The sequence below is a fragment of the Canis lupus genome, chromosome 34 (assembly GCF_048164855.1).
Source record: "Canis lupus baileyi chromosome 34, mCanLup2.hap1, whole genome shotgun sequence".
NCBI lineage: Eukaryota > Metazoa > Chordata > Mammalia > Carnivora > Canidae > Canis > Canis lupus.
In genome coordinates, this window is record NC_132871.1 from 16,898,422 (window position 1) to 16,913,667 (window position 15,246).

A 15,246-nucleotide genomic window follows, 5' to 3' on the forward strand; every position below is an offset into this window, starting at 1 on the left:
ATTTTGAGAGAAAGGGAAATCTGGATTTTCATATTAAATACTCTGATTTTACTTATTTATTTTTTGAGGGAGATGGAGGAGGGGCAGAGGGGGAGGGGGAAAGGGTGGGGGAGGGTGTAGAAATGGGCAGAGAGAAAGAATCTTAAGCAGGTTCCATGCTTAGCAGGAAGCCTGATATGAGGCTGGATCTCATGACTTTGAGGTTATGACCTGGATCGAAATCAAGAGTGGAATGGTTAACTGACTGAGCCATCCAGGTGCCCCTAAATACTCTGATTTTAAATGCTGGAAACAAAATGTAAAATTCTTAGAGTACTACAGGTCAAAATAGTTTCAGCGCACTGCCTGCCAGTTTTGTGGACCTCTCCTATAATATCCTGTTGCTTGATTTCTTATCACCTTCTCTAAATGGGCCATTACAAAGATTTATACTTTTTCTTTGGTGCCCTGCCTTCTCACTATCCCCACTTGGCAAATTTTTGGATGTATAGGGAAATTGAGAAGAAAAATGATGTGTAACCCTGATGGACTAGGGGAATAGTAAGAACATTAAGAAAAGTAGAAGAGCCCAGGAGGGAGTTTGCTCCAGGTAGATAGTGAGTTTGATGTAGTGGGATTTCCTGGGGTGACAATATATATTAGGCATTTGGACACATAGAACTGGAGTGAAGGAAAGATATTGCACGTGCCTATGACGGTGAAAGGACATACACGCATGCCGTCAGCAACAAGAACTGTCAGCTCATCACCTGCTAAGAAAGGAGATGGAAAACATAAAAAGCTGGCACAAGGTCGGAGCAGCTGAGCTTCTGGAACCATGGGCTTAGGGGCAGGCAGTCCCTCAACAGGCCTTGAAATCCAGTGTGGTGCAGAGCTGTGTATTCGTGAGGGTAGTCCTAAGGAGGCCAGAGAAGGTCAAGTCATGTCCTGTGAGTGCTGCAAAAGGCACAGGGGCTTGGCATTATGACCAAAAAATGGTAATGATGAAGCCCAAGTAGACACTGCTGAGCGGTGGTTGTATTGACCCCGAAGACACTCAGAAGACAGAGCTGTCTTCTTTTGTAGTGAAATCATATTTCACTATTTTTTGTCCATATTTAACTGATGTGGATGTGTTCTGTAGATTTTAATTTTTTGTAATGAAAGTGAATAAATCCTTATCTGTATTTTCTCCCGACTTGCTAAAGAGTTTTATTATGCTGTACTGCTATATGTTCTTCTAAATTCTGTAAATATTTAGTACCATCAGTCTGAGATATTTTCTGGAGACCCAGCCTTGGTATCTACAGAAGAGATATGTATCTGGTCTTAATTTTTATCAGATTCTAGGTTACCTCTACTTCCTTCCTGAACTTTCTGAGCTCCTTTTTCATGATTCCATTATTACTGTGATCTTGCGATTACTTGTGATCTTGTGATTACTTGTGATCTTGTGATTACTTGTGACTTACCCCTGTCCTACCAGACTTATTGATTTCATCTTTTCCTTTCTTTGTTCCTTCTTTCCTCCCTTCCTTCCTCCCCCCCCACCCCTTTCTCTCACTCTGGTTTTGTTTTGTTTTGTTTTGACTGAGCTTTCTGAATTGCTTTTGCATGTTCCCCCATTTGGTATGGTGGTACAGGGGATCATTTTTCCTATTGACTTTTTTCCTCTTGGCTCATTACTGATGCAGCTGAAGAACCTGGATAAGACTGAGTTTTGAGCAGCTTGCTGGAATATTGACATTCAATTATGTCCAGATATCTTCTGATTTGCTTTTCTAACTGACTTTTTTTTTTTTCCTTTTGAGTTGGATCTAGAGGAAAGAAAGCATTGGTGTTTCAAATCATTTGGAAATGAGTTTAATAGCTCCCAGAAGACCAAATGGGGCTGAACCAGCTTGCTCTGATCACAACTTTCTTTCCAGTTACATGCACACATTTTGTTATAAATCACTTTGCCAGCACCCTAGGTTTGTGGATGGCATTGCTGATTAGTGACCTGACCATATTCAGCTTTGGTATCTTAACATCTTTTACTGCTGTGCCTCCAGCACCTGTGCCCTCCATAGTAAATCCTTTCATGAATTGTCAAACATTAGCTTTGTGAATCCTTATCCAGGATTCCTTCATACTTATTAATTCCTTTATTATGAATTCCATGATTCCTATATGCTTATGTTTTGTTACTGTCAACAGGACCCCTTGAGTAATCATGACTTTCAGGGGATTTTGGAATAATGTGGAGAAGAAAGACCAGCACCAGCCTGGCTTATAGAATTTCAGGGAGTTATATTGTCCTTGTGATGCCTGGGAATGTTAGGTCCCCAAATAGGACTAGGAAATGTCTTGTTCCTTTGCCAACAGCCCATGCTATTCTACTAGTTTTCCCTCTTTCCCAACACTATGACTACTTGAATCTCATTTAGGTGGCAGGGTATTATGATTAAAGATGGAAGGAACAGGGCAATGCAAACATTACTCCAATTGGAAGATAGGTGTTCGTGGAGGACACATAATGATCTTATGTATGATATATGTTCACTTGGGTATGGGCGCGTCTATCATATGGCTGCCCAGGATATTGCCTGTGCCCATAAGTCATCACATTGTCTGATGAATAGTTCGAACAAACACCAAAACTATAAATTTGTGTTTAATTAATTTTTCAGTTGCTTAAAAATGAATGCAGTTATTTTTTCTAATGGTATCAACCAGTACCTGGGGAAATCATATGGAATGTTAATATTAGATTCTTCTATAGCTGGAGATTGGTGAGGTAAATAAAGATTCTGGGAGAGAGGGAACTAAGGACATGGGTGATCTTGTTACTGAAATAGCTGGCCTGACATTCAGGTAGACAGGGGAAGTAGCAAAGGCTCAAATGGGTGATAGTTGAGGCTTGTCAACCTTTCCAAGAGTGGTACTGGGTCTCATTATACAGGTGTGACCGGCGCAATGACTGTGGGGACTACAGTGATGAGAGGAACTGCTCCTACTCCACCTGCAGTGAGAACCAGTTTACCTGTCAGAATGGGCTGTGCATTTATAAGCAGGATGTCTGTGATGGGGAAAATGACTGTAGAGATGGGTCTGATGAGCTGGAGCACCTATGCCACACTCCAGAAACCACATGCCCCCCTCATCAGTTCAAGTGTGACAATGGGAACTGCATTGATATGGCAAAAGTCTGCAACCACCTAGATGACTGTTCAGACAACAGTGATGAGAAAGGATGTGGTGAGTATAACAGAAAATTTGGGAAAAGGAAAACAGTGAGACTTCATGTGGATTTTCAACCCTTTATGACCCACTGGGACTTTCTAGTCTGTCCTCTAAATAGATTACTACCAGAAAATTCCTATAGCTTGTCTATCAAAAGGTAAGCATTTCTTGGTATATAAGGTTAGTACATAAACATTTTTAGGCAAATTCATCACGTAGGCAGTCATTACAGAGAATAGAAGATGAGCAAATTCATACTATTTGTAGCTAACACCATTGTTAAACAGGACAAACCCTTTGAGCCCTTAAAATGACTTGTTGTCTGAGCTGTCCCTCTGCTAGGATTCCTTTGTTCGTTTTCATCCTTAGGTGATTGAAGAGGAGAGTTTTAAACTCCCTCTTATTCCGACCTCCATGGGTAAACCAGTTGAGCATTTATAAAATATAGAATTAATAGGAGCATGTTCTCTTCCTTGTGGAGGCAGTTTCTGGGTGAGCTTGGCCATGTGTCACAGGACCAAGCAGAATTACACCTGGTGGACTGCTGGGAGGCTCATCCTATATTGAGAGAGCCAAATGTATGCATCTCTTCCCAGCTCCATGTCTGGTGATGTCACCCTGGTCCTGAAATTGGCCATGGTATGAGAGTCACACCACTGAAATGGAGGATGCTATGAATCACAGCATCCTCCCCCCACCCCCAAGAACTATTTTATCAGCACACCACTGACCAGGCTCTTTTCTTTTGCTCTTCTTTCTCCTCTCCTCTGTCATTTTACTTATTGGTTACAAGGAGATTGGCAGGTATGGGATTAGAAGTCAAACATAGGTTTGTTTATTATATTAGTTGTTGAAACCACTGGTGAAGGATTAAGTTGAGGAGGATATTGAAAAATAGTGACTATTGAATATCTCTGGCCTTCAGAAAACCCTTATTGTCTGTCCTCTTTTAACATGATTGATCAAGAATTAGGCTGTCCAGTGAGAAGGTTGATCTTTGGACCATTGTGGTGGGTCTGTTGTACAACGTTTTAGCTTCTCTAATACCTGTCTTTTACTTACTTACAGGTGTTAATGAGTGCAATGACCCTTTGCTCAGCAGCTGTGACCAAAACTGCACAGACACCCTCACCAGTTTTTATTGTTCTTGTCGTCCTGGTTACAAGCTTATGTCTGACAAACGGAGTTGTGATGATATTGATGAATGCAAGGAGACGCCCTTTGTCTGTAGTCAGATGTGTGAAAATGTAATGGGCTCCTACATCTGTAAGTGTGCCCCAGGCTACATCCGAGAACCAGATGGAAAGAGCTGCCGGCAGAACAGTAACATCGAACCCTATCTCATTTTTAGCAACCGTTATTATTTGAGGAATCTAACTACAGATGGCCATTATTACTCCCTCATTTTACAAGGACTGGGCAATGCTGTGGCTCTGGATTTTGACCGAGTAGAAAAGAGATTGTATTGGATTGATGCAGAGAATAAAGTCATTGAGAGAATGTTTCTGAATAAGACAAACAGGGAGACAGTCATTAACCACAAACTACCAGCAGCAGAAAGTTTGGCTGTAGATTGGGTTGCCAGGTAAGAAAACACAGAGGAGCTTTCTAAAAGCTAAAAATTATTAAAAATTTTAAATATTTTAAAAACTATTTTTTAAATATGATTTTTAAAAAATACTATAACCTTTTTTCACCTTAATAGAGATTTGAATCCAGGCTTGTGACTGTCTCATTCATCAGGATTTACCCAAGTGAATTAACGGGCAAGGCTTGTAGATTTATGCATACTCACTCATTCTCTCATCCTCGTTAACAGGATGTTGCTGTGCCAACACTGTAATAGTCTGACATCCAGCTTGGTTGGAGTAGGGCTCCCCAGGCCTTCTAGAAGGGAAATCACTCTCCTTCTAGGTGGAATTGACTAACAGATCTTAAATGACACTCATTCTAGGGGCGTTGAATCCTTTGCTTTGGGACTCTGCTGAAAGCCATGAACCCCATGCTGGATAAAAGCATGTAGAATGTTTACACTCACACAATTTTTCATCAGTTTTAGAGGGTTCATAGATTCTCCCAAAGCCTCACCTACCGTGATGAAAGATTAAGGACCACAGATTAAGAATTCCTGCCTTATGGAAAATGGACAGATTTTATTGAATAGCAGTAGATTTAGAACTGAAATATCCTTAAGGTAGAAGTTTCCAAAAGATTCTAATAAGTTTCTAAAGGTTCTTAAGTTTGATTAAGTAAGATGGCACAGAAGAAGCAACTCATGTTGCCAGTCAAGTCAGACAGGGTCAGGGAGGGGTAAGGTTTTCTCTGTATCTTAAGGTTGTCACAATTCAGAGTTCCTTTTCTCAATAATTCCCTCAGACAAGTCTGTTTCCTTGGCTCTACCATTTAAACTGTAGTTCATGACACTAATTGCTCTCCCTTCTGCATCCCTGTTCCTCTAAGCCTTTCCATTGCCCGGGAGGGAAGCTTATACTGCATTAAGAAAGTAAAACCAGAATCTCTGCGAGGTGTGGGAATTATAGCTCGCTCTTGAATCTTCTGTTGCCTCATTACAGGAAGGACAATTTCCTGTTTCCCCTTGCCCCTCATTTCTTGGGGCAAAGTGCCTTCTAATAGCTGTCTTTGTGATTCCACTGTAGCTTGGATAGGAAATTCGGTCGCTGTTTCATAAGCATAATGTCTGTATCGGTAACTCGTGGCTCTCCATTTCAGAAAGCTCTATTGGTTGGATGCCTACCTGCATTGCCTCTCTGTCTCTGACCTTGATGGTCGATACCGCCGCAAGTTGGCTGAGCACTGTGTGGATGTCAACAATACTTTCTGCTTTGATCATCCCAGAGGAATTGCCCTTCACCCTCGATATGGGTATTGTCTCCCTGTAATCTTGGGCTCTTCTCTCATGCCCATATTCTGCCTCTGTCACCAAAAAGGCTGTTCACATAGTTATCTCAAGGCCAATATCTTGCTGGGATTTGTCTTCTGCTTTTCCTAACTGGTAAATGGTTTAGTTATAATGAATAGAAGCATGGCGTACTTAAATGACATTCATCAGCTGTTCTGTTTTCTTTGCCATGACATACCATTTCACTTTTCAAGTCACCTATTTTGGCTGCATGCAGAGAAAATTGTGGTTAAGAAAAAAAAAACAACAAAACACCCCACCTATACTGGACTCTCCATGTCAAATTCACTGAACTCCCCAGTTAATCATGTTCATTCTTGAGCATTTCCTATATGTCATCCCTTTTTAGATTATTTTCTGTTAGTTTTCTTTCCTTTCTAAGAGACTCTGTAGACTCTATTTCTCTAATTGGAGAAGAGCTATGTCTTTTGGCTACTGACTTCTTTTGGCTTCAGGGACTGACCCTTTGTGTTGCTTCCAATAGGTATGTCTACTGGGCAGACTGGGCTTACCAAGCATACATTGGAAGAATAGGCATGGATGGAACAAATAAGTCTGTGATTATCTCTACCAAGATTGAGTGGCCCAATGGCATCACCATTGATTACACCAATGATCTACTCTACTGGGCAGATGCCCACCTGGGTTACATTGAGTACGTACATAAAACAGGATAAAGTAAACTGGGCAACTGTTTATCCTAAACACCAGGCCTTGTGTTGTTGCGTGTTATTCCCAGGTAGCTTCTAACTGGCCTGTGTGTGAGAAGTCACTCTGAAGTCATTTCTAACTACAACTGCCTATAAGCAATCCACTGAACTTTGTGGTTATGGTAGAGTAGAAAGAGTATGAAAACTGAAGCCAGATATATCAGGCTTTTGTCCTGGTGCTTTCACTTTTTTTTTTTTTCTCCATCTAGAAAATAGAGATAGTAATCTATCTCCTTATATAGATATCTTAATTTCCTTATCCCTTTTAAAACCTTTTTGTTTTTATTATTTATTTATTTTAAAGATTTTATTTATTTATTCATGAGAGACACAGAAAGAAAGGCAGAGACATAAGCAGAGGGAGAAGCAGGCTCCCTCCAGGGAGCCTGATGTGGGACTCGATCCCAGGACCCCCGGGATCATGCTCTGAGCCGAAGGCAGATGCTCAACCACTGAGCCACCCAGGGATCCCCAAAACTTTTATTTTTAAAATTGAGATATAATTGACCTATAACATTGGCCAAAAAGGTCTTGAAGTTTTCCTATGGCTTCTATAAGTTATAAGTCATATTTTGGAGAGTATTTTTAATATTGTATGGCTAACATCAAATTTCGTAGCTGCTAACTCACTCTGCCTCCTGTTTGAGTTTTAGGATCTACTCTAAAATTGTAAAATATTAAAATATTAGTATTTTGCCATAGACTCATAGTTATGAGTGAGCAAGACATTGGAACCGGAAGGACTGGAAATCTGGCTGTGGATGTTCTGTGATATCTTGAAATCACAAAACCTCCCCTGGAATTTTATTTGTCTGGAAAAGTATTCATCAGTAGTGCCTAGGACATGGTTCATAGTAAATGTGCTGCCAGGTTAAGCAGAGGGAAGCCTGAAGGCCTATACCATATCAGTAGGTGACACTGAGAATCTAGGTATTTCCTAAGAATAGCTTATCCTCAGAAATGTTCATGAAGAGGCAAAATTCCAGCTTTATATTGCTATTCTCTGATTTTTGCAATGACTTAGGAAACAAAAATGGTGTCCCAAGGATATGGAATGGAGAACATTAATGTGAGAGGCTATAAGCCTATAAAGAGCTGAACCAGCTGTATCTGTAGGAAAGCAGTCATGGTTAGGAATTAGGTATTGTTGAACTCCTGTGGCCATTCCTATTTTTTAAGCATGACTTTTTCAATTTTTGCTACTATGGTTCAGTTAAAATACGTTTTAAATTTAGTGTTTGTTTTAATTAGAGTCTAGGAGTTTGGGGGAGATCTGACTTCAGTTACCTCTAGAGGGTAGAATTTTATAAATTGATTTGTCCGTTCATCTATCCTTAAAGTCATTGGAAGAAAGGAGTTAGCTTGATTGAGTGACTCTTCCTTCTATCCCAGGTACTCTGATTTGGAGGGCCGCCATCGGCACACGGTATACGACAGAACACTGCCTCACCCCTTTGCTATTACCATTTTTGAAGACACTATTTATTGGACAGATTGGAATACAAGGACAGTTGAAAAGGGAAACAAATATGATGGATCAGATAGGATTATACTGGTGAACACAACACATAAACCATTTGACATCCATGTGTATCATCCATACAGGCAGCCATTTGGTGAGTATGTGAGTTAGAAGTTTAGCCCAATTGATTTAGGTTCTCTGCATGCCATTCTTATTTCTTTAAGTATAAACTCCATGGTTTATAAAGAGAATGATTGTTACTTGTTAATGTTTTCTACAAAACATGGGAAAACCTGCTAATAACTTTTTCCCCCTTTAACACCTGGTTTATTCTTTGTTTTTAAAATTTGAATTCAATTTAGTTAACATATAGTATATTATTAGTCTCAGGGGTAGAATTTAGTTATTCATCAGTTGCATTTAACACCCAGTGCTCATAACATCAAGTGCCCATCACCCAGTTACCCCATCCCCCTCCAGCGACCCTCAGTTTATTCCTATAGTTAAGAGTCTCTTGTGGTTTGCCTCCCTTTCTGTTTTCATCTTATTTTATTTTCCCTTCCCTTCCCCTATCTTCATGTTTCTTAAATTCCACATGTGAGTGAAATCATATGGTATATGTCTTTCTCTGACTTGTTTCGCTTAGCATAATACCCTTTAGTTCCATCCACATCATTACAAATGGTAAAGTTTCATTCTTCTTGATGGCTTTTTTATCCATTCGTCTGTCAATGCACATCTGGGCTCTTTCCATAATTTGGCTATTGTGGACTTTACTGCTGTAAACATTGGGTAACTGGATGATGGGCATTAAAGAGGGCACATGATGTAATGAGCACTGGATGTTATATATGACTGATGAAGCACTAAATTCTACCTCTGAAACTAATAATATACTATGTTAATTAAATTGAATTTTAAAAAAATAAAGTGGGTTAAAAATACTGTGACATTTCACCGCTGAATATTTAAGAAAGCACCTTTGAAAATCAGGACATTTCCTATGTAACCACAATAAATTATAACACTTAAGAGATTAATAATCATTCCTTAATACCAAGATCAATCTGTTAAAATGACTGCTTTAAAGAAATGTTTAAAAGAAAATTACAATAATTATAAAACATCACGTTAAATGTCTTTGCATATGACATTTTGCGTGTTAAACATACGTTATACTTGTCATCTGGAAGGTAATAATGTTAAGAGCAACACAATGTCTCATAATATGTTTTTTTCCTTATGTGAACTTATACTCTTCATGTAGTTAAAGCCATTTCATGATTTATACATAATCTAGCAAAGGTCTGGAATTTACTTTGGGGATAGAATGGATTTTGTGGGTCTGCTTTGTTGTGTTTTGTTAAAAACATGATAAACTTGGAAGTAAGAAAAATGAGAATTAGCAGAAGAAAGACATTCAGGGTTTTTTTTCCCTCTAGAAAGCTAATATTTGTGATATTATTTTAGCAAAATTTCCAGTTAGGGGCACCTGGTTGGTTCAGTTGGTAAAGCATGTGACTCTTGGATCTTGGGATCGTGAGTTTGAGCCCCATGTTGGGTGTAGTGTTTGCTTAATTTAAAAAAATACACACACACAGAGATATATATATATATATATATATATACAGACACACATAAATATATGTATCTATATATAAAAGTTCAAATTAATCTTCACCTCCAAATGGTGACAGAGAAAATTAGTAAAGATACCACATAGTTTACGTGTCCATCTTATTCTTGTCCATACTTATTAGAATGAAAGAATACAGAATCTTCTAGAAATTAAAACTGGTTCTGGGCACATGAATGTAAAATAAGTTTCCGACCTGCCCTCCAAAGACTTTGAGAAACACACCTTTTCTAGCCCAAAACACCAGTGGGTATACCTCACTTCTGGTAGCACATAGATCAGTTTTCTCAAAGCACAGCATTGCTTATACAGTTCTAGCATCTGTCCTATTTATGAATTTTTGTGAAAAGCATTAAACTTGGATAGATTTTTTTAAGATTGTATTTATTCATTCATGAGAGACACAGAAAGAGGCAGAGACATAGGTAGAGAGGGAAGCAGGCTCCCCTGGGGGAGCCTGATGCGGGACTTGATCCCAGGACTCTGGGATCATATCCTGAGCTGAAGACAGGCACTCAACCACTGAACCACCCAGGCATCCCTGATTTTTCTTACTGAGAGGTGACTAATTTAATGAGGTGAGCAATGAGTTCACCTGTGCTTGGTATTCTAAGTGAATGTGTATTTTCCTTTTCCTAGTGAACAACCCCTGTGGTACCAACAATGGTGGCTGTTCGCACCTCTGCCTCATCAAAGCAGGAGGAAATGGATTCACCTGTGAGTGTCCAGATGACTTCCATACCCTCCGTATGGGTGACATGAACATCTGCCTGCCCAGGTGCTCCAGCACCCAATTCCTGTGTGCCAACAGTGAAAAGTAAGGCTCTCTCTTCCCTCACCCTTCTGTCTTTCTACCCCCTTGGACAGACACACATTGAACTTTGAGGGTCCAGGGGATGGGAATTTCCTAATAAATTAATATTTTGGGGAATTAATGTGGTCCATTTGGAGCGCACCACGACTCTCAGTCTACAATCTCAAATAATTTCTTCCATGAACAGAAACAATTTATTAACCAATGTATGCAACTATCTATCTCTGTAGAGAAGAAACTAGAAACTATGTGTTTCTGTTTCTAATAAATTGTCCTAGGTGTCAGGACCAAGGCTGTATATATGTACACTGAAAAATAACCCTCAATAGTGGTAGAATTTCTCTGAAAAAGGGACAGTATCCAAAATCTATAAAGAATTTATAAAACTGAATATCCAAAAAACAAGTAATCCAGTTAAAAAATGGGCAGAAGACATTTATAGACATTTTTATAAAGACGTCCAAATGGCTAATAGACATATGAAAAGATGCCTAACATCACTCATCATCAGGGAAATACAAACCAAAGCCATGATGACATACCACCTCACACCTGTCAAGAATGGCTAAAATTAACAACAACAGGAAATAACAGATGTTGGTGAGGATGCAGAGAAAGGGGAATCCTCTTGCACTGTTGGTGAGAATGCTAACTGGTGCAGCCACTGTGGAAAACTGTGTGGAGGTTCTTCAGAAAGTTAAAATTAGAACTACCTTCTGACCCAGAAATTACACTACTAGGTATTTACCCAAAAGATACAAAAATACTGATTTGAAGGGACACATGCACCCTGATGTTTATAGCAGCATTATCAACAATAGGGGCTCATATATATATGCTACATTTTCTTTATTCATCAGTCAATGGACATTTGAGCTCTTTCACTAATCTGGCTATTGTTGATATATATAATGTAATATTACTCAGCCATCAAAAAGAATGAAAATTTTGCCATTGGCAACTATGTGGCAGGATCTAGAGGGTATCATGCTAAGCAAAATAAGTCAGAGAAAGACAAATACCGTATGATTTCACTCATATGAGGAATTTAAGAAAGCAAAACAGATGAACATATAGGAAGAGAAAAAAGAGAGGGAAACAAAACATAACAGACTCTTTACTGTAGAGAACAAACTGAGGGTTGCTGGAGGGGTGGGAGGTGGGGGATGGGCTTAATGGGTGATGGGGATTAAAGAGGGCTCTTGTGTTGAGCATGGTCTGTTATATGTAAGTGATGAATCACTAAATTCTACTCCTGAAACCAATAGTACGCTATATGTTAATTAACTAGAATTTAAATTAAAAATTAAAAAAAAATAAAAAGGAAAAAAAAGGTTGAATTTCTTTGTCCTTCCCAGTCATATGGTGACCTACCTTCTTAATTAACTCTGCCAGAGGATCCAGGAATTACACATTTAAATCCATTTTTGATTATTTGTATCTGTTACAAAACATGGCCACAGATGATTTCCCTAGCAATGGTCATAGGCCATTGATGTCTAGGGGGAGTGAGTCAGAAAGTGAAGTCAGGGGGAGACATTAATACAAATCATAGCATTTAAGATTCAATGGCAGATTATTTTGATGATTAAATAAAATATCTCCAATGAAGAATCTAGCATATATCTATCTTGACCTAGGCTGCCAATAAATGTAAGTGCCCTCTGCCTTTGCAACCAATACCCATATGTCTGTTATGTCACCCCAACAGATATTCCCAACCAGTTCTTGCTACCAGAACCATAGCCCTAAACACACACTCCCACTGTTTTCTGTGGCAGGAATTTAATCATTAGATCAAAGCATTTTTTCAGCATGTATTTGAGTCTTAACAAATGTGTTCCATCTCGTCTAGTTATGTTTTCTCTGAAAATATGCTGCATTAAAGGAACTTAGGCCTATTATTACTTGGAATTCAGTTTTGACATCTTCTTTCCAGGTAGCCTCTACCACCTAGTGCTTTGCTAAGAGAAGTGCTGTATTTTCTGTGTGCAGGTGTATTCCTATTTGGTGGAAATGTGATGGACAGAGAGACTGCTCGGATGGCTCTGATGAACCAGTTCTTTGCCCACAGCGCTACTGCCGATTAGGCCAATTCCAATGCAAGGATGGCAACTGCACCAGCTCACACTTCCTGTGCAATGCTCACCAAGATTGCCCTGATGGGTCTGATGAAGACCAGATTCTTTGTGGTGTGTTGAATTGCTTTAATACCTTCTTTTGCCCACTTCCGTAGTAGATTGTATACAAGTGTGAATCTGAGGAGATTTTCTGCATGTCATAACCCTTAAACTTGTCCAAAGTCCTAGGAGAACAGTGAATAGTCCGTCCTATTTTTATAAAATTCTTAAGATATACTAAGGTCTCTATGAGTCAAATGGTTGAGGTAGAAGGTATGTTGTCTGTGTTGGTGATTCTTTACCACGTGCTACACATAGCCCTCTTCGAGGGCTAAATGAGGGCTTCCTACTCTCATTTTAAGAATTCTCATGGTGATATTTATTTGTGTTTTCATTTTTAAAAAGCCAAGAAAAAACCCTCTAAACTCAAAAACAACACATTATTAACAACAAACACAAAGTTTGAAAAACATTGTCCATTGGGAGAATAGGGACAGGAGAAGGTGAATTTACTAAGCCATCAGTGAGTCAGTCTTTAACTCCCAATTCTGCCTGCAAGAAAAAGATATTTAAGAATTTAGGAGACAATAATAGTCAAAAAGAATAACTGACCATGTAGTTGTACTGGTTGATAATAAGTGCAGTAGGACATAAGTCCTCTAAAAGGGAATTATGATCAGGCTCTCCAAGATCCATCAGAGTGTGTTAGGAGCTTCTGTCCCTAACACCTTGCAACCAAATGCCCCTATTTGCAGAGCATCACCGCTGCGAGTCCAATGAATGGCAGTGTGCCAACAAACGTTGCATCCCTGAAGCCTGGCGGTGTGACTCGGAGAACGATTGTGGTGATAACTCAGACGAAGATGTTTACAACTGTGCCAGCAGGATCTGCCAGCCGGGCTATTTTAAGTGTGCCAATAACCACTGCATCCCTCAGGACTGGAAGTGTGATGTGGACAATGACTGTGGAGACTACTCGGATGAGCCCATGCCCGAATGCAGTAAGTTCCTATGGGAGGGACGTGCAGGAGCAGAAGGCAACAGGGAGAACTTGTGTGGGTTGAGAGAGGACATGGAAGCCCCTGCTTCAGCCCCATGGCATACTGCCTCTCGGCTCTCCCTGCTAAGTCTGGCACTACAAAACAAAGAAATAGCTGTGTAGGTTTGCAGATTCGACCCAACCCTGTTTCAAAAGGAGCTGATTCCTCCTCGCAATACCCTGGATATCCAATTCTCAAAAATACATGATAATAAGAACTTGTATTTTGTATGGCTCACACTTTCTCATTTGAGCCTCAGGGAATCACTGGGCAGTCCCTACTACCCATGCTACCAATTCCCATTTTCCAGATTAAAAAAAACCAAGGCTTACATTAAGTAGTTGGTCACATTTCTATTTAGAGGTAGAGCTGACACCCAGGTATTTTTTGGTTCCAGTCCAGTCCTCCTCCTCCCCTGCCCCACCCCCGACCATGGTCATCCTGTAACACAAATGCATAATACTGAATAGGGTGGAAACTTTAAGATTCTCTGCTCTTGATAAATAGATCAGACTTTAAACAGACCCATGTTGCCAGAATCAATCCAGTTGGTAACATGGTGATAATTGGTGATAATTGTTACTCTTGAGCACCATGTCCTTAATACGACAAAGGGAAGATGTCTTTTGGACTGAGAATTCAGTTCTGACTTTGCTTTTTCCTCTCTTTCCAGTGAGCCACCGCTGTGACAACCATACAGAATTCAGCTGTAGGACGAACTACCGCTGTATCCCACAGTGGTCTGTGTGCAATGGTTTTGATGACTGCAGGGACAACAGTGATGAGCAAGGCTGTGGTAGGAAGGGCTGCAGGGGAGTGGGGCAGGGGCAAGGACACAGAAGTGCAGGTGCCATCTAGGAGATGAGAGTGTTTCCCATGTTCTCCTTCTTCTGCTGACCTCTGAAAAAGCATCAACTATTGATTTTTCTAGTAACGTGTTACATTTTTGTAGCATTTAGAGGACTATTGGGGGAGTTTAATTTATATCATCTAAATGAAATCCCCTCCCAAAGGATGTTGTCATTGAGGAAGATGTTATTAAGGTATTAGGAACTCAATAAATTTCTCCTAAATGTAGAATCCTTATTCCCACTTGACAAATTTAAATTCTCAAATTTTATAGATTGAAATTGATGGAAGGGGGCAGAGAAAAGATTTGATATCTATGTCTCAAAAGAATAATTCAAAATCAGAATCTTTTGTATTTGGAGATTTTCATATTCTGAATGTCCCTTTGTCTATATCATCTATTAGAAAGCTGTAAGTTACTTTGGCAACATACAAATAACTTAGGGACAAAAGGCTAAATGAATTAATAGAATCTGTCAGGATTAGCCATA

The 15,246-nt window shown here is 39.6% G+C and overlaps 1 protein-coding gene across 1 annotated transcript in view; it reads left to right on the plus strand.

The window, feature by feature from the left end:
• The window catches only part of LRP2 (LDL receptor related protein 2), a 196,265-nt gene that overhangs the window by 142,850 nt on the left and 38,169 nt on the right, over positions 1-15,246 (plus strand). The window contains exons 49-57 of the mRNA XM_072811537.1: positions 2,924-3,219; positions 4,273-4,789; positions 5,935-6,087; positions 6,609-6,779; positions 8,227-8,450; positions 10,572-10,749; positions 12,742-12,938; positions 13,622-13,867; positions 14,580-14,702. Coding sequence (XP_072667638.1) covers positions 2,924-3,219; positions 4,273-4,789; positions 5,935-6,087; positions 6,609-6,779; positions 8,227-8,450; positions 10,572-10,749; positions 12,742-12,938; positions 13,622-13,867; positions 14,580-14,702 — 2,105 coding nt within the window. The remainder of the gene's footprint in view (positions 1-2,923; positions 3,220-4,272; positions 4,790-5,934; positions 6,088-6,608; positions 6,780-8,226; positions 8,451-10,571; positions 10,750-12,741; positions 12,939-13,621; positions 13,868-14,579; positions 14,703-15,246) is intronic.